The 27000-nt window shown below is 40.1% G+C and overlaps 1 protein-coding gene across 7 annotated transcripts in view; it reads right to left on the bottom strand.

Annotated features, from left to right (window-relative positions):
• Syndig1 (synapse differentiation inducing 1) overlaps positions 1-27000 on the bottom strand; it is a 185737-nt gene that overhangs the window by 83675 nt on the left and 75062 nt on the right. For all 7 annotated transcript variants that reach the window (XM_047538791.1, XM_047538796.1, XM_047538797.1 and 4 more), the window contains exon 2: positions 26027-26586. In XM_047538791.1, the coding sequence (XP_047394747.1) occupies positions 26027-26506 (480 nt within the window). In that variant the 5' untranslated portion in view covers positions 26507-26586. The remainder of the gene's footprint in view (positions 1-26026; positions 26587-27000) is intronic.

Below are 27000 nucleotides of genomic sequence, written 5' to 3'. Positions count from 1 at the left end.
CACCCCTGAGATACATCCAGGTATCTGAGTGTATCAACTGTTCATTCCTTTTTTCTTCCTGAGTAATACTGCACAATGAGGAGGCATCAAAATGTGTCTACCCATTCATTCACTGAAGGACATTTGCATTGTTTTCAGTTTTGGTTATTAAAAATAAGTGCTATGGACATATTTGTACAAGTTTTTTGTATGAATCTGAGGTTTTATTTCCTTTGATAATCAGTTACAGGATTGCTGAGTTCTAGGGTGCTTGTTAAACTTTATAAGAAATGGACAAACTTTCCCAGAGTGCACTACCATATTGCATTAGCATCAGCAAACTGTGAGAGTTCTATTTGCTTTGCATCCTTGCTAACACTTGGTATGGTCAGTATTTTTTTAAAATTTGAATAAAGAAAACACATCAAACATTTAAAATAATTAGAGTGAATATTCACATATTTACCACTTAGATTCTATTATTAACTTCTTTTCTATAATGACTTATTGTATATTTCAGTATACAATGAATATGATATATTTCATTGTTCTATACACTCCTCATTTTATTTGTGTTTGATTACATTGCAAAATGGGTTGCAGACTTCAGAATATTCCCCCTAAACATTTCATCATGTACACGATTAATTGGGGTCTGTATTTGTTTGCATGTTTTTTCTGGAGCAAAATTTACAAAATCTGATTTTTTAAAGTAGAAAGCCAAGGTTTTTGGTTCCAATTTAGATAATGTGGATCAACATGACCTTAACATATGGGTCAATATGATAGTATGAAGTAATGGGGGGAAGAAAAAGCATGGGATTTTGAGGTTAAGTTTAATCTGCCTCTTCCTACCTGTGAGACACCTATGAGTCACCAATGTCCTCATGGGGCTCGATTAGGGGGCTTCAAGACTCCTGATACCAGGGTTCCTGGACCTTCAAACACGATTTTTATACATGATTCTAACATGCAGACAAGATGGAAAACCAGGGGATGGAACTTCCATTTTGCCAACTATAAAATAAGGATAACATTTTCAAGCTGGAAAATGCATTAATCATGAACACAGGAGTCTCCTCCCATCACCCATAGCCTGATGTCAATGACTTTCTCTTGCTCCATGCAGAAATTCTCCTCATGCAGTAGAATCATATTCAAGGATAAGGAGGGGTATAGTTGTCATTGTTCAGAAATTCTAACACCTTTTGAATAACAATTTAGTTGATATTAGTGACACAACAGGTCGTGTCAATTTTAACTGGTTGGCTCTCCCAGGAGGTGTGCACTTTCTGTCTCCTGACAGAGGGTGAGACCATTTCATAAGTAGCTTTGTGGTGAGCCAGCAGGTATGAATTATTCCATGCCTCTAAAGTATCTATGGTCTTCAGAACTGGTTGTTGACTCATACTACCTCAGAGAACTCTAGTTGGTCAAGTTGTGTGGTGATGGTGACATTATGGGGAAGAAAGGGTGAATAGTGGATACAGACCCATCTCCTGTTCCAGTGAACACATTTAAGCTAAAGTGCAATTTATGAAAGAAGATAACAAGAAAATGCTGCTACTGTCTTTTTTCAGCCCTCACTTTTACTCTAAATGTTGTTACCTTTTCCTCTTGCTCTCTTCTAGCACATTTTGAGTGTTTAGGGAAATTGAAGCATTCTTTAATTATAGTATTAGTTCATTTTCCATTGCTATAACAAAATATCAGCAATTAGGTACATTAAAAGAAAAGAAGTTGATTTTGGAGTCTGAAAGTCAAAACAGTCTGGCCCTGACTCTGCTGAGGACCCTTGGGCTACATGGCATCATGCTGGATGGCAGCATGGTGAGAATGGTTGTGAAAGAGAGATCACATGGTGAGGTGGAAAGCCAGAGTGGGGAGGGGTATGTCTTATTCTTTAATGACAACTCTCTTGAGAAATAACCAGGGTCCTAAGAGAATTATCTTAATCATTTCTTAGGGTAATGCTCCCAGAGATCTCATTATCTCCCATTAGGCTCCACCTCTTAAAGGCTCTACCATCTCTCACATTATCACGCTGGGAATCAAGCCTCCAACACATGAACCCTTGGGGACAAACCACATCCAAACCATAGCAACTATGTTTTGAAAGTCCTATCTGTTGCTTCCAGTTCTGCGGGGATTATTAGAAAAACATACACGTCTCACTTGTTTGACAGCTGGTACTTTCGAAACTCTCCTTGAAGTCCTTATCATCTTTATCTCAGATTCTGGTCTTCCAAATCTGAAGTCCTTCTCAGCCAGGGGTGATTCTAGGTATTGTGGGAAGGAATCACAATGGGAAGGGCAGTAGTTGACCTCTAAAGAGACAGCCTCCCAATGTCCCCCAGGCCTAGGAGTCTGATATCTTTTTACCTCCAACCCAGCCCATACTGACAACAGTTTCAGCTGATACAAAATGACCCAATCTGCTAACCAAAGAATGAGCTGTTGTGAGTTCCTTTTACCACCTGTTTATATCTTCCAGGCCATTGCCTAAAACAAAAATAAAGCACATGCCTTCAGCCGTTGCCATACAAGTATCTTACCTACTTCTTCCATAAAACTGGACTCATTTCTGCATTTCCAGAAGCTCAGAGAGACACAGCATAGAGGATTCCACCCCTGATGTTGCATCCAGCACCTCAATCCCAAGGCTGGGTATGATACAGAGTGTGGTAGCCCTCTCTGTCCTTCCCTCTGTGGAAGGAGCCTTGTGAGATTGCAGACAGGTGGTGACTGAGGCAGTGATCATCAGGTGGACCAAAAAACCCCGCTGAGCTCACACAACATGAGGAGGGAGGGGCCCTGAGGCTGACAGGAGGCAGGAGGCTCCACTCCACCTCCCACCCAGAAGAGCAATTCTGGGTTCTCCACTTCTCAGCTCATTTCAAGAAAGATCCAGTGCAACAGGGATGGCAGGAGTAGCCTTATGTTCTGCAGGGAAAAGTGGGGGTGTGAGAAGTGAGTCATCCAGACCATGGCACCCTTGGACAGGAAACGTAGGTGTAAGAGTTGTCTTAACTGGCAAGGGCCATCCTTAGAAGAGGACAGGTGCACAGCCAGTGCTTCCAAAAGGGGATAAATGAGGCAGGGACATTTTCCCAGAGAAGGACAATACTCCCAGTCAAGGTCAGTCTTGCACTTCCTCTGGCTCCAAATGGATTGTCAGGAAGATCTATATACTTGAGATCCCACTGCCTCAGACTCCCAGTTTGCTGGGATTAGAGGTGGGCACCACTGTTCCCAGCTGGACTGGCACTTTAAAAGAACAGTGATGCCTGGGCATATACAAGTGTCACAGACCTAGGAGAGGTATTTAGATGAGATGTCACTGGGCTGACCCTTCACTCTGAGAGTCTCTCCAGTATGATACTTCAGGCTTAGCCTCATAACTATTTGTCACACCTCCACTTCACCAAAGAAACACCAATGATAACAAATTATGTGCCACTTCCTTTGTCCTCTGTGCTTTGTTTAGTCTTCACCCTTCTTCCAGGTTTTATCAGGATTGAGGTCATTAGCGGTCTTCAGCTTCCAACAAGTTCCTAAAGCTAAGACCATCTTCTTCACTGGACTGTGGCCTGCCTGAGCTTGTCCACAAGTAAGTGTGCTGTGGCTTCCTTTCTGTGTCTTGATGTAATTTTCTCTGCAGAGGCAGTGGTATCCTGGTCACCTAGAATTGTGCTTTCTCAGTCCCATCCAGCATGGAACCAAACAGCTTGTGCACAGCTACACCAGTAATATTCCCAAAGTTCACACTGTGATTCAGGAAGTCAAAATAAATGGTATTTTGAAAACCAAAAAGGTCAGGTCAAAGTAATCCAGAATTCACTGAGATAAAGTAAAAATGTGTTTTAATTTTCTTTCTAACTTTACCTATGGGACTTGTGGGGCTGTGTATTAGTTTCATGTAACTATAATGAAATATCTGAGACAAATTAACTTAAAAGACAAAAGGTTTATTTTAACTTGCAGTTCAAGATTGGGTGGACCCCTTGCTTTGGCCCTCTAACAAGGGTGGCATAATATGACAGGAGTGTGTGGTGCAGCAAAACATTTACATCGTTAGTCATGAAGTAGAAAGAGACTGGGAGACTGGGCTGCTGCAATCCCTTTCAAGGGCACTCTTCCAATGACCTAAGGGTCCCCTGTTAGAACCCTCCTCTTAAAGATTAAACCACCTTCTTGTAGCTCTACCCTGGGGGCTAAGTTTTTCATACACAGAACTTTGGATGACACATCTATATTAAAACCATAGCAAGCTATAATTTTCTAGTGATACCATAAGTTTCCAGGATTATGGGGGATGGGGACAGGTACCAAGCATTCCCAAACCATTTCTCTTTGCACCAGGTGAGTGTTCTGTGGAACACACTTTAGGGGACCTATGTAAGGATTAATGATTAAATCCAAATTTATGTGAAGCAAGTCCAACACTAAATACAATAAGAGTGTTTCAAAACAGTTGGTCCTGATGGTGATCATAGCATACATTCGAGCCAGTGGGTCTTAAGTTAGAATCACCTGCAGTGTGTTAAAGATTCTGAACCCAGAGGTCTTGGTTTAGTTGGTTTGGGTCATGCCCTCTGCATCAAAGTGTTTAAAAGGAATAAGCAGAGGAAGACATGGATTCTGGATTGAAGCTACAGCTCTGGACTGAGGGTTGGAGGGAATATTGACCTGAGTCACCAATGCCTTGCAGTTGATCCAGTTGGTCTTCTCCTTCTTTACTTGAGCCAATAAATGACAATCTCTCTGGTTAACATGGCTGTGCATTTTTTTTTTTGCCCCAGTAAAACACTTGTATATGCCCATAATCTTCTCTTCATGTCATGCTTTCTTTTTATTCATTATTTGCAGTCTGTCTTTTTCATTATGAGTGTCCCTAGCTACATAATCTCCAAGACAAGAAGATTTACACATGCTACTACAAAAGTCCTAAGAGGTCAACTATATGTCAGGAGGTCTAGTTTCTTTTTTTGCTTCTTGAATCTGACATAAGGTAACTTTTAAAGCAATGTACTAAAGTCAAGGTCCTTCTGAGAAGACTCCCAGGGTGGATCTAGGAGCCTATGTTTCTTTCCCCTCATTGCATGGCTCCTTTGTAGCAGTGGACCATAGACCATCAGCCCCCTAACTTAGGCTCCAGTGCCCTTGTGGGATCAGGCTGAGATCCACTGTGGAGATTTGCCTGACTTCCTGTCCTTCCTCATCTTGCTTCCCTGCTCACTTGCTGGTCTTTCCTAAGCACCTTTTTGGTAAATCACTTGCTCATAAGTCTTTACATCAGTGTCTGCTTCTGGAAAATCCACCCTAATTCAGCTGTGTCTGATGAGACAGAAATGAACAAGTAAACATAAACACAATTAATGGTATTTAAACTGAGAACCTGGATGCTGAGAAGTCAGTAGAAAGCAAGGTAAAGAACATTCCAGCCATAAGGAAGGGCTGAGAAGGTCCTGGATTGGGAAAGTCTATGCAGTAGCTGAGAAGTTGAATGAAGCTACTGAGAAGCAAGGGTGTGTGAAGGCAGCAGGAGGCAAGAACTGCTTGTGGTGCTTCTCAGAGGTCACCTGAAGGAAGTCTGAATTTTTTTTAGTTGTTTGGTAAGCTGTTACCTAATGGCATTTTAAAAAGGATAAAAACTAAAGCAGAAAACAAAGACTCAACCATTGACTTTTCTATCCCAATGGTTGGCTTCTCTCTTTCTCTTTTTCTATTAGAAATATTACAATGAAATTTCACAGAATCTATCATATTGAGACATAAACAGATTCCATCCAACCTGAGACAATGGAGCCTGGAATGCTTTGCTGGAAGGACAGCTGTCTTCTGTGATTTGACCCTCAGTTACAGATGGCTCAACCATCTCATCCCCACACCCTCCACATTCTTGAAACACCCCTGTTATTTCTGTAAAATCTTTCTTGAATCTGTATTTTACAGTCTAGTCTTTTATTAGTGTCATATACATGGTTATCAGATCCAAAGCAATGAATTCTGTTTCTCAATTTTTTTTTTCAGTTCTGGTTAATATTCTCTTACTTCACACATTCTATTTGTTTTATGGTTGCAAGGCTTCCACCATTTCCCCTGGTAGATCTCACCTTTCCAAAAATGAGATTTCTAATTATCTGTCCTCTAACATGTAGTACTCCCATAGGTTGGCTTACATTTTGCTCACGAAAACCCTTTGAGGTGCAGTGTGAAAACTGTACTGCAGACTTTGGGGATGTTTTTCAATTAACACCACTATGCTACAGCATGTTCTTGTTTCGAAGAGGTATTTTTCTTAAGTGGACGGAGGCTAGTTTTCCTATCAAAGTCAAGCATTTCTCTGGTGACCAGTACATGGGACACAATGTAATTTGCATTCTCTAGGAGGAAAACATCTTATCTTTTGGGATCTTCAGCCTGCTACAACTTTCAGATCAGTCAAGCCTCCAGATCTCCCTCTTTCCTCCACTTAGGCATGAGAATATGTGTGGCATTAAAGAGAAGCCCAGACGAAAATCATTCAGTATACTTTTCACAGTGAGATCCTCTTCCTTATCTCCCTCCATTCCTTTCTGTTTCTCCCAAATGAATAAAAACCATATATACCATCATGCCAGTTTCCACGAAAGACTAATGTGCTTGTTCTTTATCTGTGAGGACATAGGCTCCTCCTTCCTCCTAACGGTTTTAACAGGTACAACTTCTCAAAGAAAATCCCTCTTTTGTTATTTAGGAAATCTATTAAATCTTTTAAAAATCCAGGGCACTGTGCATTAGAGTTACATGATCTATCACTCATGACAGTTGTTTTTTCTTTCTTATATGACAGTTTGTGAGGCACCCCAAACTATTTGTTTTCAGATTTTTTTTTCTTATATTTTTAGGAGATATTGTGAAATGGTTTGCTGCAGGGAAAAAAAAAGGAAGAAAAAGGTTGGCTAAAATAAACATTAGGAACTGGGAATCTAGATCAGTGGCGGAGTGCTTACCTAGCACACACAAATTCCTTGGTTTGATTCCCTGGCACTGACAAACAAAAGTTTGGCTCATTGTTGGATTTTAATGATATATTCTGTCATTGTTCTTCAGCAGTGTGATTAGTAAATATCTGAATTGTAATATGAAGACTAGTCTCTTGCTACCCTTTGAAACCAACCCATTTTTATCACTTGATACTTTGAATTCGAAGAATTTTCTTCTTCCATTTTTAAGTCTAAGGTTTATCAATACTTTTTTACTCTCATGATTATCTAATATGATAAGTAGGAGAGGGTTTTCTTTGTCATCATTGGTCAAATTGGTATTCCCAAGTCTCAAAAGTAGTTACTGAAGAAGCATATTTTATACACATATTAGAGAGTTATTAAAGTCCTCCAGATACTGGCAGGTCTAGGGAGAAAGATGTTTTAATCAACCATTGGGAAAATCTGCATTATAGGGAACTCCAAAGGATCCTTTTGATCTGCACTGGATTTTGTTCGAATTACTCTTACTTGAGATGAGAGAATTTCGGTCAAGTTTGGGGAAACTTAATAAACTAAAATTTCATTTAGAATAAAAACTCTACTGGCATTTATTTAAAACCGAATATGAAAGATATTCATCACAGTTATGGACCTCCTTTTCATTGTTATTCAAATTACATTTGCCACAATTACCATGTTAAAAAGCATGCAGCTCATAGCTACATGTAAATATAGAAAAGCCGGATTTCATTACATTAATTATGGTCTTATAAGAGATTCAAATTCTCTGGCAATGGTTCTCTTTACTTAGGCAGCCACAGACTGCCCCCCATAAATCACTAGTGACAGAGACCACAATCCAGAGATCCCATCAGTACAAGTATGAAAAATTACAAAAGCTCTTCTTTTCTTTAGCATACACATTTGGTTTGATGTGCCCATATCTTTGTTTAACAAAAAGAACTTCAGAGAAACATGAAGAAAGATCCCCTTGCACTATTATGCTGGAAGGATTTATCATCTGGAACATTCCCTTCTTTTCATGAAATGATTATGTTAGACACTACAGTACATTTCCTTACATGCATAAGATGAAAATATATGATGATAATGTAAAGATAACGATTTTCATTATTTGAGAAACATGCCTTAAGTTACACACTTAAGAGAGTTATTCTTGATACAGAAAATTAAAACATTAGATGGCATACAGTTATTCCAATCATGTTTATATTTCACAAAATATTTTTTAAATTCTCTTTGGAAACTGTAAATATTTGGCACGTCCTCAGGTGTGGCAAGTACTCCTTTCATGAAAGCAAATTTAACTGCTAGATGAGCAGAATTTATACATGAAATGCCTCATGAAGAATAAGGTGGTTGCTGCAGTTTGTGGAACAGAAGATAAGATGTGACCACAAGGATGTTAAATGATTCCCTTGTGTGAGTGATCCAGCATAGATCCAAAGTAACTGGAGTATCTAAATACATTTCTCTATTTATAGACATCCCAAGTGAGAAGAATAAGTAATTCAATTTTCTAATGTCATAAGCAACTATTTGTCATATAATTTAAAGATAATTAATTTGATTAAAATTCTTAACCTAACCCCAAACCATCTGTATCTGAACACATATCTTTGTACATATCTCATGCATGCTGGGAAATGCATGCCCAGAAGTTCAGATAATGTCCTGCAAGACTTCTCAGATGGCAAAGCAGGAAGAAGGCAAAACCTGTTCCCATTAAACAACTAGACAAAACTGTCAAAGCAGTCAGATCAGGGCTTTCAAACTGACCGTAGGTCAATAATATGTTAATGATGTTTACTTATGAAAAGCAATGGAAATTTGAGTAAGAACAGCTGGAGTCTGTGCTGTTCTTGCATTGGGCAGCTCCACACCCACCACCAGCTTAGTCCATGGAGTATTTCTACTAGGTTTGAGCTGGCAATAGAAACAAGGAGCTTCACTGGTGGGAGGGGCTGAATTGACTAGGAGCAGAAGATGGAAAACCCATGCCCAGCTATAGATGGGAGAAGCTTGAGATTCTTCTAGGATAAGGAGAAGGTTGGTTGGGTCAAATGGCAAATTGGAGGATAAGCCAGGGACTCCTAGAAATGAGCAAGCTGTAGAGAGGAAGGGACATGGTAAAATCTCTCTCTCATCCCTGGCTGACCTGCTGGCTCAGATGAGGCAGGAGGGAGCCAGGTGGACAGTAAAACCTGAGCAGATTGAGAATTGTCTGCATCTAGAGTGCATTCACCCAACCATGCATAGGTCTGGCAGATGGTGAAAGCTGTATCTACTTGAAGTACCTGGACTTGATTTCTAACCAGTAATCAACTGGCTGATGTCTAATCTATGCAGACCCAAGGGTGAACTCCAGGAACTCAGGTTGAACAATAAACATAAGAGTACAGTAAACAAACAAAACAAAACTGAGAAGAGACATCAATAGTTGAATACTACAAAGGAGAAATATTCTACAGATACAGCCCAGGCAAGTCATTAAAAAACAAATAAAAAACCAAAACCAAACAAACAAACAAAAAAAACCCTACATCTACAGCAATTTGAAAGAAAGAAAGAACCAAGTAGCAATCGTAACCTCAGGGAAGAAAATTTGATCCCAGGTTATGACAATGTAATATTTGAAACATCTAGTTGTATTTCAACCATGTGCACACACACAGAAACAGACACACACATACACATGCACACTCTTAAGAATTAAAGGAAAACCTGATGACAATGATTCAATACAACATCGACAGAAGGACAGAAACTATTAAAAAAATAATTGGATGAAAATTATGAAGTTGAAAGTGCATTCTGAAATAAAAACTCACAAGAAAGGTGCAATAGCAGATTTGCCACCACACACTTGAAAAATAAGTCAATTATACAACAGAACAGAAGAGAAAAAAAAATATTAAAGGAAAATGACAGAACCTCAAACATCAGTAGGACAACATCAAGCACACCAACATATATCCAATGGGAGTTTGAGAAAGAGAAGAGAGGAAAGGCAGGAAATGTTGAAGAACTAATGGTCCAAAGCTTTCCAAATTAATCTATAGACTCAAGGAGCTCAATAAATCTCAACTAGGAAATGCACAAAAAAGAACACTAAATTTCTGAAAGACCAAAAAAAAAAAAAATCTTGATAGCTATAAGAAGCTATCAATTGGGGAAGAAGACTTCTCCAAACAGGAAATAATAGTTCAGTTTGTGTGTGATTTTTCCTATGAAACAATGAGTCTAGAAGGTCATAGTGACATATTCAAAGTGAAAAAAGAATCTGACAAACGAGAATTCTACAACCTCAAAAATAAGGGTGACCTTTACAATGTTAAGGAATGTTCCCACTATCCCTATTTTTTCTAGTGTTTTGAGCATGAAGGGATGCTGTATTTTATTGAATGCTTTTTCTGCATCTATTGAAATAATCATGTGATTCTTAACTTTAAGTCTGAATGACATTTATTGATTTCTGGATGTTGAACCAACCTTGCATCCCTGGGATAAAACCACTTGATCGTGGTGCACTATCTTTTTAATATATTTTTGTATGCAATTTGCTAAAATTTTGTTGAGAATTTTTGCATTGATGTTCATTAAGGATATTGGTCAGAAATTTTCTTTCCTCGATGTGTCTCTGTCTGGTTTAGGTATTAGGGTGATATTGGCTTCATAGAATGAGTCTGGGAGGGTTCCCTCCTCTTCTATTTCATGGAATACTTTGAGGAGTATTGGAATGAGCTTGTCTTTAAAGGTTTTGTAGAACTCTGCTGAGAACCCATCTGGTCCCGGACTTTTCTTTGTTGGTAGGCTTTTGATAACCTCTTCTATTTCATTGCTTGAAATTGATTTATTTAAGTTGTGTATGTGCTTCTGGTTCACTTTAGGTAATTCATATGTCTCTAGAAACTTGTTGATGTCTTCGAGATTTTCTGTTTTGTTGGAGTATAGATTTTCAAAAAGACCAGAGACCATTCATCTTATAGAAGAAAAAGTAGGTCCAAATCTTCAACATGTCAGCTTAGGATCAGACTTCCTTAACAGGACTCCCATAGCACAAGAAATAAAAGCAAGAATCAACAACTGGGATAGATTCAAACTAAAAAGCGTTCTCTCAGCAAAGGAAACTATCAGTAATGTGAAGAGAGAGCCTACAGAGTGGGAGAAAATCTTTGCCACTCATACTTCAGATAGAGCACTAATTTCCAGAATATATAAAGAACTCAAAAAGCTCTAACACCAAGAATACAAATAATCCAATCAACAAATGGGCTAAGGAAATGAACAGATACTTCACAGAAGATGTACAAGCAATCAACAGATATATGAAAAAATGTTCAACATCTCTAGTAATAAGAGAAATGTAAATCAAAACTACCTTAAGATTCCATTTCACCCAAATTAGAATGGCGATTATCAAGAACACAAGCAACAATATGTGTTGGCGAGAATGTGGGGAAAAAGGTACACTCATACATTGCTAGTGGGGTTGCAAATTAGTGCAGCCACTCTGGAAAGCAGTATGGAGATTCCTCAGAAAGCTTGGAATGGGACCACCATTTGACCCAGCTATCCCACTCCTTGGCCTGTACCCAAAGGACTTAAAATCAGCATACTACAGAGATACAGCCACATCAATGTTCATAGCTGCTCAATTCATAATAGCCAGATTGTGGAACCAACCTAGATGTCCTTCAACTGATGAATGGATAAAGAAACTCCGCCATAAAGAATGATAAAATTATGGCATTTGCAGGCAAATGGATGAAATTGGAGAATATCATGCTAAGTGAGATAAGCCAATCTCAAAAAACCAAAGGACAAATGATTTCGCTGATAAGCGGATGATGACACATAATGGGGGGTGGGAGGGGTTAGTGTTAGGATTAGGGTTAGGGTTAGGGAGGGGGGCAAGAATGGAGGAAGGAAGGACTGTATAGAGGGAAAAGAGGGGTGGGAGGGGTGGGGGGAAGGGAAAAAATAACAGAATGAATTAAACAACATTACCCTATGTAAATTTATGATTACACAAATGGTATGTCTTTACTCCATGTACAAACAGAGAAACAACATGTATCCCATTTGTTTACAATACAAAAACACCTAAAAAATAAATAAAATAAGGGTGAAATAGAGACATTCTCAGGTAAATAAAAACTAAAAGAATTTGTTCTGAGCAGATCTGTCATATAAGAGACAGTAAAAGAAGTCTTTAGACTGAAAGAAAATGACACCAGATGGTAACCTGAATCCATAGGAAAAGATAGAGAACACTGGAATCAGAAAAGATGAGTGAGGGTAACTATATAATGGTATGTAAATATATATATATATCTCCCTTCCTGTCATATTTCTTTAGAAGACATAATGATATACATCAATAATTATAACATGGTTGGTTTTGTAACATATGTAATGCATGCATGACAATATGAACAAAATGGTAAGAGAAAATGGAGCTATATGAAAGCATAGTTTCTACATTTTACCAAAATAAAGTTAGCATTAATTTGAAGTTAATTGTATAAATTAAGATCTTATCTTAATCTTTATAGAATGTACTAAGAAAATAACTAAAAAGTACAGTTACTTACTAACAGAGAAATTATAACATATTTAAACCCACAAACACATTTAACCAACAAAAAAGTAGTAAGAAGAAACAGAAAAAATAAGAACAAAAAAATCAAGATACATATAGACAACAAAAGTGAAAGTGGCAGACATAATTCTAATCATATAAAATCATATTTAATGCAAGTGAACTACCTATTCCTATCTAAAGACAGAGATTGTAAGACTGAATTAAAATGATAAGCTCTAATTGTGTGCTTTCTATAAGAGACACACTTTAAATTCAGAAACAAAAATTAATTCAAAGTAAAAGAATAGAAAAAGATATGTCATACAAACACATAAGAAAGCTGGAATGACAAAAACTGACATGATGGAAAGGACAGACAGACAATCCACAAGAGTGAGTGATCATTTCCAACATTCCTTTTTCAACTGGAACAACAAGGTTGATAGACAGCCAGGATAGTAGACATGAAGAGCATAATTAACCAACCTGACCTAACAAATATTTACAAAATATGTCACACAACAGATGAACACTTATTTTCTCCAAGTGCACAGGGCACAGTCTCCAGAACAAAGTACATATTAGGTAATATATCAAGTCCCAGTCAATATGGAAGATAAATTAAACAAACTGTTCTTCAACCATGAATGACATTGAGTTAGGACTAAATGATAGCAAGAATGTGGAAAATCCCCAAATATTTAGAAATTTAACAACATGTTAATTAGTAAAATAACAAGTTACAATGCTTTTTGGATACAGAAAATATCTTGAACTAAACAAAAATAAAAAAGATCATATATAGGCGACAGTTAAAACAATGTTTGAGAGACAGCTATAGCCTTGAGCACATGTAGTATGAAAGAAACAAAACTCATATAAATACTGTCAGTTCTCACCTAAAGAAATTAGATAAAGAGGAACAAATTTAAGCAAACAGAAAAAGATGGAAGGATACTGTAAATATGTAAGCAAAAATAAATGAAATGAAAAACTGGAAAAAAAAAAAAAAAACAGGAAAAGTCAGTGGGACCAGAAGTCAACTATTTGAAAAGACCAACAAACTTGATAAACTCTCAGCTAGACTGACTAAAGAAGAAATAGAAAATTACCCAAATGAGGCATGAAAGAGAAGACATTATTACCAACCCTACAGGAGTAAAAGAATTTAAATGGAATACTGTGAATAACTTCATGCCAACAAATGAGACAACTTACATGAGATGGACACAAATTATTAAAAATGGGTCATGAAGAAAGAAAGTCTTTACATTTTCTTTAAAACAATAGATTTAAACCAGTAAAGGAACAGAAATAGATCAGTATGTGGAAATTTTTTCCACAAAGAAGAACTCAGACCCAGATGGCTTCACTGGTGATTTTTAACAAGTATTTTAAAAGTAATCTTACCAATACCACATACATTTTTTTCCAGAATATAGAGGAAATGGTTCCTAACTGATTCTATGAGCTGATGTTATCCTGATACCAGAATCAGAAACGACAGCACAAGAAAATTGTAGACTAATATCCCTCATAGACACAGACATCAAAATCCTTAACAAAATTATTAGAATATCAAATCCAGCACTATAAAATCAAACTTAGTGGGATTTATGCCCAAATGCAATACACTATATCACTAAAGGACCAAAAAGAAAGAAAAGCAATACCATACATGGTAACGTAAGGAGAAATAGAGGAAAGTATCTGACACATTGAATACCCATTTTTCATTAAAAACAAACTGTTCAACAAAGTAGTAACAAAAGGAATCTTCCTAAACCTGATTAAGAGCATCTACAAAAACTACAGCTAACATCATCCTTGAACATAAAAACCTGAATCATGAAAACTTTACCTTTTCCTTTCCTCCACTATGATCAGGAATAAGGCAAAGTATTCATTCTCTCCATTTCTATTCAACATTGTATTTGAGTTTTAGCCAGTGCAATAATGTGAACAAACCAACCAACCAAAACCCTAAAATTCCCCTTCTACTCAAATCAGTGCCTCAAATGCCTCTAGGGCTATGAAAAATAAATTTCCAAATGTTATCAATCATTTCCTGAATTCTTTCTGCTTCCTCTGGGCCCAACTGTTCTATTGGTTATTGTTCTTTCCCATGCATGATTTTGTATTTTCTTCCAATTTTTTGAGGTCTCTTCCCTTTTTTCATATTCATTAATGAAGCATATGTATGGGCTACATTGCATTTGTAAAATTCTGTGTCCTCCAACAGATTTCAAATCTTTAAATGACAGGGTCCACTCCAAGGCCTTGGAGGGCCCCAAATGAAGAGTCACAGAAGTGAAGTAGCGTCCTAGACAACCCAGGTCTATATTTTTGTGCTTCATGTGTGGACTCCAGCACAATGATGAAATGGAAATTCACTATAATATACATGTTTCCCCTAATGCAGTAAGAACATCTTTAACACCTGGAGACAAGCCTGGAGTCAATAGGTTTGTCTCAGATCCAAGGGCTGCCAGCAAAGCTAACTATGTAATCTTGGAAATACCGCAAGTTTCCACCTCCACGTACATAGGATGGGACCATAGTGTCTCCTGTCTCCAGTGTTGTGAGGCCTAGATGGCAGAATGCATATAAAGTGTCTGGCACAGAGTAGGTACTCCCTAAATCCATGTTTCCACTTCCCTGTCTTTCTTCAATAAAGAAAAGTCAGCCACCATGGGCACTGTGTTTAGATGATGATAGTCCCTGTACTTTAAGGATCCAAGTACTTGTACACTGTCACCATAAGTGTACGATAATGTGTTTTGCAAAATTTGGTCAGTGTATCTGATAGTGTGAAGACTGTAAGCTCTCTTCAGCCGGGGGCTCCAACCACTTCATTTCATCCTTTAAACTCCAGCTGTATACTTTGTAGAATTACTTTATTATTTGTCCTTGAAATTTCTGTCTTCAAGTTTATTTGTGTGAGAAGAAGAAGCAATTTCTTACTGTTGGTGTTGTTGAGGCTGTGGGTTTTAGGTCCTGGATGGGGACTGGATGAAGCAATAATCACACCAGGGATGAATCTGTGGGGTGGGACGCCAGGCATTATTATCACCATCCAGGGTGTCCTGAGTGCACCCAGGCAGGATGCCTGTCAGGTAAGACAGAGTGCAGCAGGCAGTCCTGAAAACCCCTCGGAGGCCTTTAGACCTCCCCGATCTCATATCAAGCCACAACCTGACCTACTTGGTAACTAACAGCACATTCATCTTAGGGTACAGTAGGGAAGATCCTAAAACATCTGCTGCATTAGTGAAGACCTTCAATAAACATCCTTGAAAGTAGCTACAGAGCCATTCATATTACTATCACAACCGCAGAGCCAACTGAAGACTCTGTCTGTATGGTATTGCAGAATCGTGTCTCAGGCAAGCAAACCTTTTTGGATCTAGGAACATTCTGTATCAATGCCAGGAATGAGCCCCTCCTGGTAGAGTCACAAAGGAGCAGGTGAAAGCCAGACAGCCTAGCTCTCAGAGTAAAGCCATCAGGGCTTGGTCTTAACCAGTGCAATGGCTGAATTAAAACTGAACTTGGCAGTTAACAGTATCCATTTTCTATAGAATTTCCAAAGACCTTAAAAATTACATTTTTTTTCTGAAGTAGAACTTCCTTCTGGAAAATAGCTCCAGATCAATATTTACCATGTTTTTGTTTCAGTCACAATATAAGCATGGATATTGTCACTCAATTACATGATTTTTAAAAATATCCCAAATAGTCTGCACTTCCTTGCTCTGTACTGTATATATCAGTACAGTTTTCAGTACTGATACCCAATTTGTTGCCACATTCCTCTGCAGGTATTCCTGCAGATCTGTGTATTCCCCAATCTGCTAATTCAACTAACCAAGGACGAATGGAAACTATTTGGGAAAAATTACATCTGCACTGCAAAAGTACAAACATTTGTTTTCTTGTCATTATTCCCTAAACAATACAATTCTTTACACAGAATTTATATTTTATTAGGCTTTGTAAGTTGTCCCAAGATGATTTAAAGTGCATGGGAGGATGTGCATAGGTTGTATGCAAAATCTACACCATTTTATATTAGAGATTTGAGCATCTACAAATTTTAGTATCTGCAGGAGGTCCTGAAACCCATCCCTATGAATACAGAAGGACAATTGTATGCTGACTCCAAGTAATCCCTCCCAGATTAACTCTGGGCTTGGCCATGTGACTTGCTTTGACCAATAAGACAACAACATGTGATACAGGCAAAGACTTGAAAATCCCTTAGACACTGGATCTTACCCTCTCTTGCTGCTGTTTGAACTTCTACATTGGCTGCCATGTGATGAAGCCTGAACTAGCCTGCTGAATGATGAAAGAAATGTGGTCCTGTCACTTTTGTCACTCTAGCCAAAAGTCAGTTAACATTCACAAACACAGATACCCAGCCAGTCGGCAGCTAACTGCAGACAAACAAGTGAATCCAGGTAAGACCAGAAAAATGAACCAGCTAAGCCCAACTCAAATTGTTGACCACAGATTCAAGAGCTAAATAAATACTTGTTGTTTTAAGTCACTAAGTCCTGGGATGATTTGTTATGCAGTAGATGCTAACTAATACATATCCCTTTATAATTACGTGGAATGGAAAAAAAGTTATACCTCAGAAGAGTTATTTCACATATAATGACAATTTGATTCAGTCATTAGAAGTAACATGCCTGAAATAATGGAATAAAAAGCACCATTGTTATATATACTTGTAATAATGTTTTCTGGGAAAATAACTTTGTTTTCATGAAATTCCTAAAGGACCATGTTAACCACTGTGGTGATACCCTAAAATATTCCACAGCATCAGAGGAAAAAGAATAGTTATAATGTTTCTTGATCTCTTCTCCTCAGTCTATGGGGAGTCATGTTTTGGTCTGGTGGAATTGCTTGGAAGAAGGATGTTTCTCTAAGAAACAGTCCCAAATTTAAATAACTTATGGTTCTATCACTGTCATTAGAAAGTACATTTCACAAAGAATAAAATCATGGCATTTTCAGGTAAATGGATGGAATTGGAGAATATCATGCTAAGCGAACTAAGTCAATTCCCAAAAAACCAAAGGTCGAATGTTTTCTCTGATAAGTGAATGATGGGGATGATGGGGTGGGGAGGGTGTAAGGGAAGAATGGAGGAATGTTGGATTGTGTAGAGGGATATGAGGGGTGGGGAGAGGGGGAAGGAAAGATAATGGAATGAGACAAACATCATTACCCTATGTACATGTATGATTACACAAATGGTGTGATTCTACTTCGTGTACAACCAGAGAAATGAAAAGTTGTACCCCATTTGTGTACAATGAATCAAAAAAAAAAGAAAGTATCTTTTATGGTAAAGGAATTAAAGATAACATGCTTTATCTTACTATTATAATCAGAAGTCACTCTAAAAGTATTAATACAGAGCAGGTACTATTATTATGACCAAAGATTCCTGTTAAAAGAATTGTTTCTCGTGGATTATCACTCCTGTTGCTGCAACAGAGAAACACGATTATATGGTAGAGCTCACTTTCCCAGACATCTACATCACCTGTCAAAGCCTTGGACCTACCAGGATTGACAAGTGTGCCTCCCTTACCACCACCTCCCAATTTCTAGTGGAAGAAATTTCCTCTGGAGACCTTTGCAGAGTTCTAAAATTCACATCAACTGGCTGAGGTCATTGTGTGAAAAGCCATTGCAATAAAATGGACACGGTATTGCCAAAACTGTGGTTTCAGATATACTATGAATCTAAAAATTGCAATTAGACTGGTTGTGTTTACTTACAAGCTCAGTCAGAAGCCTATGCAAGTGTTAAAGAGGGAGGAATAGACTTCTTTTGAGTTCAGTCCTTTGTGAAGCAACAGGAAGGAAGTTGACTGAGGCCTAAGAAGACATTCTGATTTGTGGTTACTCAAGGAAAGTGTGTGGATGTACTGGTTGGAAGGGATGGAATAAAAGTCACATGAGTGAAAGGAATGATGGAGACATTCAGAAATTTCTTTTACTTTTTCAATCTGGCAACTATTCCAAGCCTTAAACTGCAGGGACATACTGCAGCTTGGAACCGATTATTCAAAACTCTAACATACCTGGGGAATGACTAGAGGAGGTGGGTTACTGGGGACATACCCTGGAGAGGTTCATCTTTCCTGTGGTCCTTTCCCCTTTCTATCTGTGCTTCCTGATCACCATAAATAGAGCAGCGGTCTTCTACCATACTCTTCTTCCATGAAGTTCTGCCTCATCTTGGGTCCAGAGCAATAAAGTGGGCCCATCACAGACTAAAGCTCTGAATCCATGAGCCAAAATAAGCTTTTTCTCCTCTAAGTTGTTTTTGTCAGGTATTTTGGTCACAGTAACAAAAAGCTCTCTAACTCACCTTCTTACTAACATAAGCAAAGACCACTAAAAATATTAATACAAAGTAAGCAGGATTCTTGTGACTAAAGATTCCCATTGCCATATTATGAAAATAATTGTTTCTGGTGGGACCCCAACAGGAGCTCTCTGCATCCACTTTGGTCCTATCCACATGTGCCTCACCATCTCCCCTCCATCTCTCCTACATCTTTGTCCCAGTTTGCAGTCAGAGCAGCTTCCTCAAACACATATCAGAACATGGCCCTTCCGCCTGAAACTCGTTCATGGTTCTCCAAGACTAATGGCAGATGTCAGGGCACATGATCTGCAGTTTCCAATTCCTTCAAGTTGTGCCTGCTCACTTTGTGTTGTCTTGTGAATGAAATTTTGGAGTATTCTCTTAGTTACTCTGAATAGTCTACTCAGGTTTTCTAGCAGCATGGCCCATGTGATGTGACAGCAATGAGGCTAGAACCAAGCATGGTGACAGTTCCAGATGCATTTTCCAGTCCTCAGTTCACTCCTCCCAAGGGCTCCTTCTGAGCTCTTCACCTGTCCTTCTTGTCTTATATGCATTCAAGTTTTTGACCTGCCTGAATTCAGCCTCCCTTAAATGGTTAAGTTCCTCAAAAGAGGGACCCCACTTTCTTCTGAGGCAAGTCTCCCCCATGCTCACCACAACCTAAAGGTCTCAACATTCCCAACCAGTTATTGACCCCTGGATCATTTGTCTCTGTGCTTACCATGTCCCTTTGGGTTAGAATTCTCCCTTATCACCTCTCAAGCCTTCTCATACCTGTCCTCAACATGCAGGGATAGAGGTGCCCATTCTGAAATGCCCTCATTCCACACAGTGAGCTTGGAGCCCTATCTTCCCTTGGGATGCATTCAGAACCAACAGGGTATTCCTTCATTGGAACTCTTGTGCTAAGTTCAAATTTCACTTGGAGGTGTCTACTTCCCAGATTTATGCTGGCCAAGCAGCATTTAGACTTTTGCTTTCAGTCAAACACTCAGACCCTATAAAACAGCAGACACTTGACACAGGCTCTGGACAGAAGGCAGTGCACCTTCCCAGCTTCCCCAAGGCTCTGGCTACCCTATTCTTCAATTTACAGGTATTACCAGTGTCAAGCTCTCTCCTCTGACTTCCCGCCTGCCTGTCAGGACTGTACTCCCTTCATGGGATTGTTCCTACATTCAGTTTTACCTCTCCACTTCTGAATTTCCTCCTGACCACAGTCATCTTTCTCCAATTGCACCTAGACCTCCATGGGGCCTCCAGTCTTGACTCTGCTGGTCTCCTAGGCCCTTCCATCATCCCTCTTTATGGCTTCACTGACCTATCTGCTCAGTCTGGGACCCCCTATAGATGAATATTAAGATTTGCATTTGGATGTCCCCAGAAAGATCCTGTGTTTAAAAAAAAAAAAAAAAAAAAAAGGTCCCCAAAGCAGCAAGGTGGACTTTTGGGCAATGAATGGATCATGAGAACTCTGACTTCATCTGTGGATTAATCCACTGATAGTTGAAAGGGAGGTTGGTCACTGGGGGCATGTCCTGGAAGGGTTTTCCTTCTTGGCCGCTTCCAACTGCCGTGAGCTAAGAAACTTTCCTCCACCACACTCTTCTGCCACCATGTTTCTTCCTTGGAGCCAGCCAACCAAGAACTGAATCCTCTGAAATGTGAGCCAAAATAAACTTTCCTCTGAGTTGTTCTTGTCAGGTGTTTTGGTCACAGGGTTGAAAAACTACCACAAGTGGGACTGATTCTATCCAAACCTACTCCTTCTTGTTTTCTCCCTCCCATTTCATCTTACAGGCAATAGGCTCCTACCAGGAGCCTCACCTGCTGACAGATGGCCACATCTTGCTGGGGAAAGTCACAGAGCTTGGGGTGAGATCACATTTTCACAGAAACTATCAATGCAACTTGGCAGTTTCTTCAGGAGTCTCATCTTGAACATTTAACTACCTCCCAGTCACTAGTTTCAACCATCTTCAAGCTTTTGAAGCTCTCCTAGCTATCTATCCTTGCCCAACATCAACCAAAAGTGGACCTCTTATTTCTTTTCTCTTCAATCTAGAGCTTATCTCTCAGATAAGCAGCAAGCTGACCTCTCCTGAAGGGCAAGTTCTCCTGCACACATAAGAGGTATGCATCCTCCACTTCCCCAGCAGGCAGCCCTAATTCTGAATCCTCTGCCATGAATATCTCCTCTCTCCATCTACAAAATGTTCTTGCCCATCTTAGCCAAAAATAAATACCCTTTCCCTTTGACCACACACTGCCTCCTAAAGGTTTGCAATTTGTTTCTCACCAAATTGACCAAAAATGTGACCCCTCATTCCCTGACACTCATGTCCTGGGAGAATACCCTTTCTGCAGTGGAGTCACTTCTCAAGCTTGGACAACAGCCTTCTAACTGACAACCCTGCAGAGCACTTGGCAAAACTCCCACATTGGTTCTCTAACCTGTGGAGTAGGGGTTATTATGGTGAAAAAGGCTAAATAGAAGCCTCTGGAGATGCCTATACTTTTGAGTGACTCAAAAGCAATACGGGAATCCCTAAAGGGATTGCAGAAATTAGTGTCACCATCAAAAACTTGAAGGATGCAGGGGTGGTGATTCCCACAACATCCCCATTTAACTCTCTATTTGGCCTGTGCAGAAGACAGAGGGGTCTTGGAGAATGACAGTTGATTATTGTAAATTTAATTAGGTGGTGATTCCAATTGCAGTTGCTGTACCTGATGTGGTTTCTTTGCTTGAGCAGATTAATACATCTCCTGGTACCTGGTATGCAGTTATTGATTTGACAAATGCTTTTTTTTTTCCATCTCGGTGCATAAGGACCACCAAAAACCATTTGCTTTCAGCTGGCAAGGCCAGCAATATACCTTCACTGTCCTTCCTCAGGGGTATGTCAACTCTCCAGCACTGTGTCACAGTTAGTTTGCAGAGACCTTGATCGTCTTTCTCTTCCACAAGGTATTACACTAGACCATTATATTGATGATATTATGTTGATTGGACCAACTGGCAGGAGGTAGCAAACACTTGCTACCTTGCTAGTGGAACATTTGTGTATCAGAAGATGGGAAATAAATTCCACTAAAATTCAAGGGCCTTCAACTTCAGTAAAATTTCTAGGAGTCCAGTGGTGTGGAACTTATTGAGATATTCCTTCTAAGATAAAGGATAAATTGTTGCATCTGGTCCTTCCTACAAATAAGAAAGAAGCACAATGCCTGGCAGGCCTATTTGGATTTTGGAGGCAGTACATTCCTCTCATGAGTGTGTTACTTTGGCCCATCTACTGAGTGACTGGAAAAGCTTCTTGCTTTGAGTGGGGTCCAGAACAGGAGAAGGCTCTGCAACAGGTCCAGGCTGCTGTGTAGGCTCCTCTGCCACTTGGGCCATATGACCCAGCAGACTCAATGGTACTTGAAGTGTCAGTGGCAGATAGGGATGCTGTCTAGAGCCTTTGCAGGCCCCCATAGGTGAATCACAGAGGAGGCCATTGGGATGTTGAATCAAGGCCCTCCTATCATCTTCAGACAACTACTCTCCTTTTGAGAAAGAGTTCTTGATCTGCTACTGGGCCTTAGTGGAAGTTGAACACTTGACCATGGGCCACCAGGTTTCTAAGACATCTGAGCTGCCCATCATGAACTGTGTGTTATCTGACCAACCAAGCCATAAAGTTGGATGTGCACAGCAGCACTCTATCATCAATTGGAAGTGGTACATACATGGTTGGACATGGGCAGGACCTGAAGGCACAAGTAGGTTGCATATGAAGAAGTGGCCCAAATGCCCATGGTTTTTACTCCTGCTCCAATACCTTCTTTCCCTCAGCATGAATTTATGGCGTCTTGGGGTGTACCTTATGATCAATTAACAGAGGAAGAGAAGACTAGGGCCTGGTTCATGGAGAGTTCTGTATGATACGGAGGGACCACCCAGAAATGGACAGGTGAGCAATGCTGCTCCTTTCTGGAACAACCCTGAAGAACAGTGGTGAAGGGAAATCTTCACAAAGGGCAGAACTTCAGGCAGTGCATCTGGTTGTACATTGTGCCTGGAACGAAAAATGATCAGATGTATACACTGACTCATGGCCATAGCCAATGGTTTGGCTAGCCGGTCAGGGAACTGGAAAGAACATAATTGGAAATTGGTGACAGGGACATTTGGGGAAGAGGTATGTGGCTAGATCTCTCTGAATGGGCAAAGGATGTGAAGATATTTGTGTCTTATGTAAATGCCCACCAAAAGGTGACCTCAGCAGAGGAGAAATTTAATAATCAGATATGATGACACGATCTGTGGATAGCAGTCAACCTCTTTCCCCAGCAACCATTGTTATTGTCCAATGGGCTCATGAACAAAGTGTTCATGGTGATAGGATGTGTGGGCTCAGCAGCATGGACTTCTACTCACCAAGGATGATTTGGCTACAGCCAACGCTGAGTGCCCCATTTGCCAGCAGCAGAGAACGACACTAAGCCCCTAATATGGCATCATCCTCTGGGGAGATCAGCCAGCAACCTGGTGGCAGGTTGCTTATATTGGAACACTTTCATCATGGAAGGGGCAGCAGTTTGTCCTTGCTGAAATAGACACTTTTTCTGGGTATGGCTTTGCCTTCCCTGCATGTAGTGCTTCAGCCAAAACCACCATCTGTGGACTTACAGAATGTCTTATCCATCATCACAGTATCCACACAGCATTCATGTTCCTGAAGCAGGTGATTTGATAGATGAGGAAATGGACTCTTGAAGATGCAGTTATAGTGCCAGCTAGGTGGCAATACCTTGCAGGGCTGGGGCAAGGTTCTTCATAAGGCTGTCTGTACTCTGAATCAGCATCCACTATATGGTACTGTCTCTCCTATTGCTAGAATTCATCAGTCCGGAATCAAGGGGTGGAGACAGGAATGGTATCACTCACCATTACCCCTAGTGACCCAATAGGAAAGTTTTTGCTTCCTGTCCCTGTAACCTTATGCTCTGCTGAACTAGAAGTCTTAGTTCCAGAACAAGGAATGCTTCTGCCAGGAGATACAACAATAATTTCATTAAACTGGAAGTTAAGACATCCCTCTGGCCACTTTGGGCTCCTCATGCCTCTGAGTCAGCAGGCTAAGAAGGGAGTTATGGTGCTTACAGGGTGATTGATCCAGTTAACCAAGGGGATATTGGACAGTTACTCCACAATGGAGGTAAGGAAGTGTACTCCTGGAGTGCAGGAGATTCTCCTGCAGTACCTCTCTTGGTATTACCCTGTCCTGCTATTAAGGTCAATGGGAAACTACAACAACCCAATACAGGCAAGATGGAATGAAGGTGTGGGTCACACCTCCAGGTAGAGCCAAGACCTGCCAAGGTGCTTACTGAAGGTAGAGGGAACACAGAACAGGTAGTAGAAGAAGGTAGTCAAAAACACCAACTTTAGTCATGTGACCAGTTACAGAAAGGAGGATTGTAATTGCCATTGATATTTCTTCCCTATTCTGCTAAGAATATGTTTGTGCATACTTACATATGCGTTAAAAGGAAATGTTTGTTACCCCCTGTTATTCATCATATAATGTAATATTGATTGACTTAATATCAGTAATGTTTTTGTTTTTTCTTCTAGGGAAAGAACTAGTGCATTTTTAGTTGTACAAAGGATAGTTATGTCAGGTGGAATTGTGACTTTGTTATTGTATTTATTTGATGATTAAGTATGATGTAAAGAGTCATATTTGGATATCAATGTGACAAGGGATGAATGTGTAATGGTCAATTTGAATGGTCAACTTGATTGGATTAAGAGATGCAAATGATTAAGAGGCTTCTGAGTGTGTCAATGAGGGTGTCTACGAATGATTGGCATGTTAGATACCAAACTGAAGTGCAGACCCTTCCTAAGCATGGGGAGCCCCATCCAATAGGATGGTGGCATGGGTGGAATAAAAGTTGTAAGAACAAGAAAGCAGCAATAGACACAAGCTCAGTTTTTCTTGAATGGGTTATTGATTGGTGCTGCAATCAGACTCTCACTTCTTCACTCTTCCAAGGCAGACTCTGCCAGTGATTCTCCAGGGTTTTCAGAATCCTTTGGTATTTGATTAGGGTAGCATCATTGATCCCTCTTGTTCTGAGGCTTCAGCCTCTTGGACTTTGCAGCTACTGGTTCCTCCAGCTCTCCAGCCTGCAGACCACCATTGTGGACTATCCAGCTTCTGATCAGATAAGCCAATCTAATAAATCCCATTATTATAATCATACATCCTGTTGATTCTGTTCCTCTAGAGAACCCTGACTAATATGTCTTCCCACGTGGCACCTCCTTGAAAGGACAGATGTCCTGCATAACCTTCAATCACTGTGCCTATCATACCATGTCCAATGTGTGCACTTGAGCACATGTGATTCAAAGGCTCTTATTTGTCCCTAGTCTACTAAATAAATAATCCGCCTTCGGCTGATGATGTAGTTCAGTGGTAGGGTGCTTGTGCTTGCCTAGCATGTGCAAGGTCCTGAGTTTGAACCCCAGGATAAAAAAGGTTTGTCTAATAATTCAATTCCCTTTTCAATTTACACTGTTTCTTCCAGCAGATTTTAGCAATACTGATCATCTCTTAAAAGAAACTTTGAAATTCCAAGTAAGGGCAAAAATATGTGTCAGCAAAAATGCTTCCCCAATTATCCCCATATATGCATCTCCAGCCCTGCGTGGTTCTAGGACTATATGTTCCTCCCATCTTGCTCCCTTTTGCCACTGACCTGTCTCTCAGGGGGCTTTCACAAGCAGGATCCCCAGATGAGTCACCAGTGCTGGTGTCTATTGCCCATCTGTGTGGCTTACTTTGGGTCCTCTCTGATCAGAATGACTGATTCTTCATCCCCCTCATCTTTCTCCACTCCGTTCATCCTTCACAAATACTCAGGAGTGAAAAAGCACCAAGAATGCCTTCAATTTCTCTGCATTTTTGTTTGAGAGTTTCATTCTTTAACTTTCACTGGACAGTCACTAGTACCCCCCAATCCTCACCACCCCATTCCAGAAGGTCCCCCATAAGCACATTCTCTGACCTCCAGCTCTTGTAATTCTTCCTCTTCCTCCACATCATAGGACAAGGTGTGGATTTTGATGTCATCAGCTGAGAGGTCAATGAACTTCCCATCCGGGTACTCCAGGCTGTCTTTGGTGGGTGACCGGTCCTCAATGAAGGTGGTTTCACAGCAGTCGGCAGCCACGCCATCCCCCCAGGAGCGCAGCACTCCCTCTGAGTAGAGGATGATGTTGGGACGGTAATGGGACTCCACTGATTGCTGCAGGGTGTTGGGATCCAGCAGCTGCTGCACAGGCTCATTTCTGCTGCTGTCCAGGTTGGCTGGTGCTGTGCTGGCCACCATCCTGCGACTCTGGTACTGGGGCGCTGGATAAACGGACACCAGGCCATCTCTACTCTCGGCCATGAAGTTTCTGGTGTTAATCAAGCCGTTCCTCTTACCAGCATCACTGATCTTACTGTGCACCAGCACGCTTTTCTGCTCGATGATGCCATCCATGGTCCTCTTCCTCCCCAGCTGGGTGTTAGGCTGGTGAGTTGGACTCACAGGTCACACTTGCTTCATGGGACCCATTTCTTCTGTAAGAGGAAAAAACAGAGATGAGCTTGAAATTTCACTTGAAACACAAAAAAGCTCATCATCCAGACCCATATTGTTTCAGATTGTACCAGTCAACCAGTATGCACAGTGGCTGTGAGAATGAGATAAATATGCAGTCCTACCTGTTCCTGTGAATTTTAAAAAGGTTCTCTCAGGGAGGCCAGCCAGAGAAAGCCAGAAATTGATTGCCTGCATTTCTATAAAGTTTCTGCTTCCAAATGAAAAAAACTGCAGGAACTGGATCCATTGCAGTTCTACAGAACCTCTGATTGCTAACAGACATCCTGAAACCCATGGGTAAACTCAATCACATTTGCATCTTGCTTGTCCACAGGGAAATAAGACTGCAAATCTGTAATGTGGTTTGACTATTCCCAGGAACACAGGTATTC

This window comes from Sciurus carolinensis, chromosome 2, assembly GCF_902686445.1.
Source record: "Sciurus carolinensis chromosome 2, mSciCar1.2, whole genome shotgun sequence".
Taxonomy (NCBI): domain Eukaryota; kingdom Metazoa; phylum Chordata; class Mammalia; order Rodentia; family Sciuridae; genus Sciurus; species Sciurus carolinensis.
This window is presented reverse-complemented; position numbering and strand designations above follow the sequence as displayed.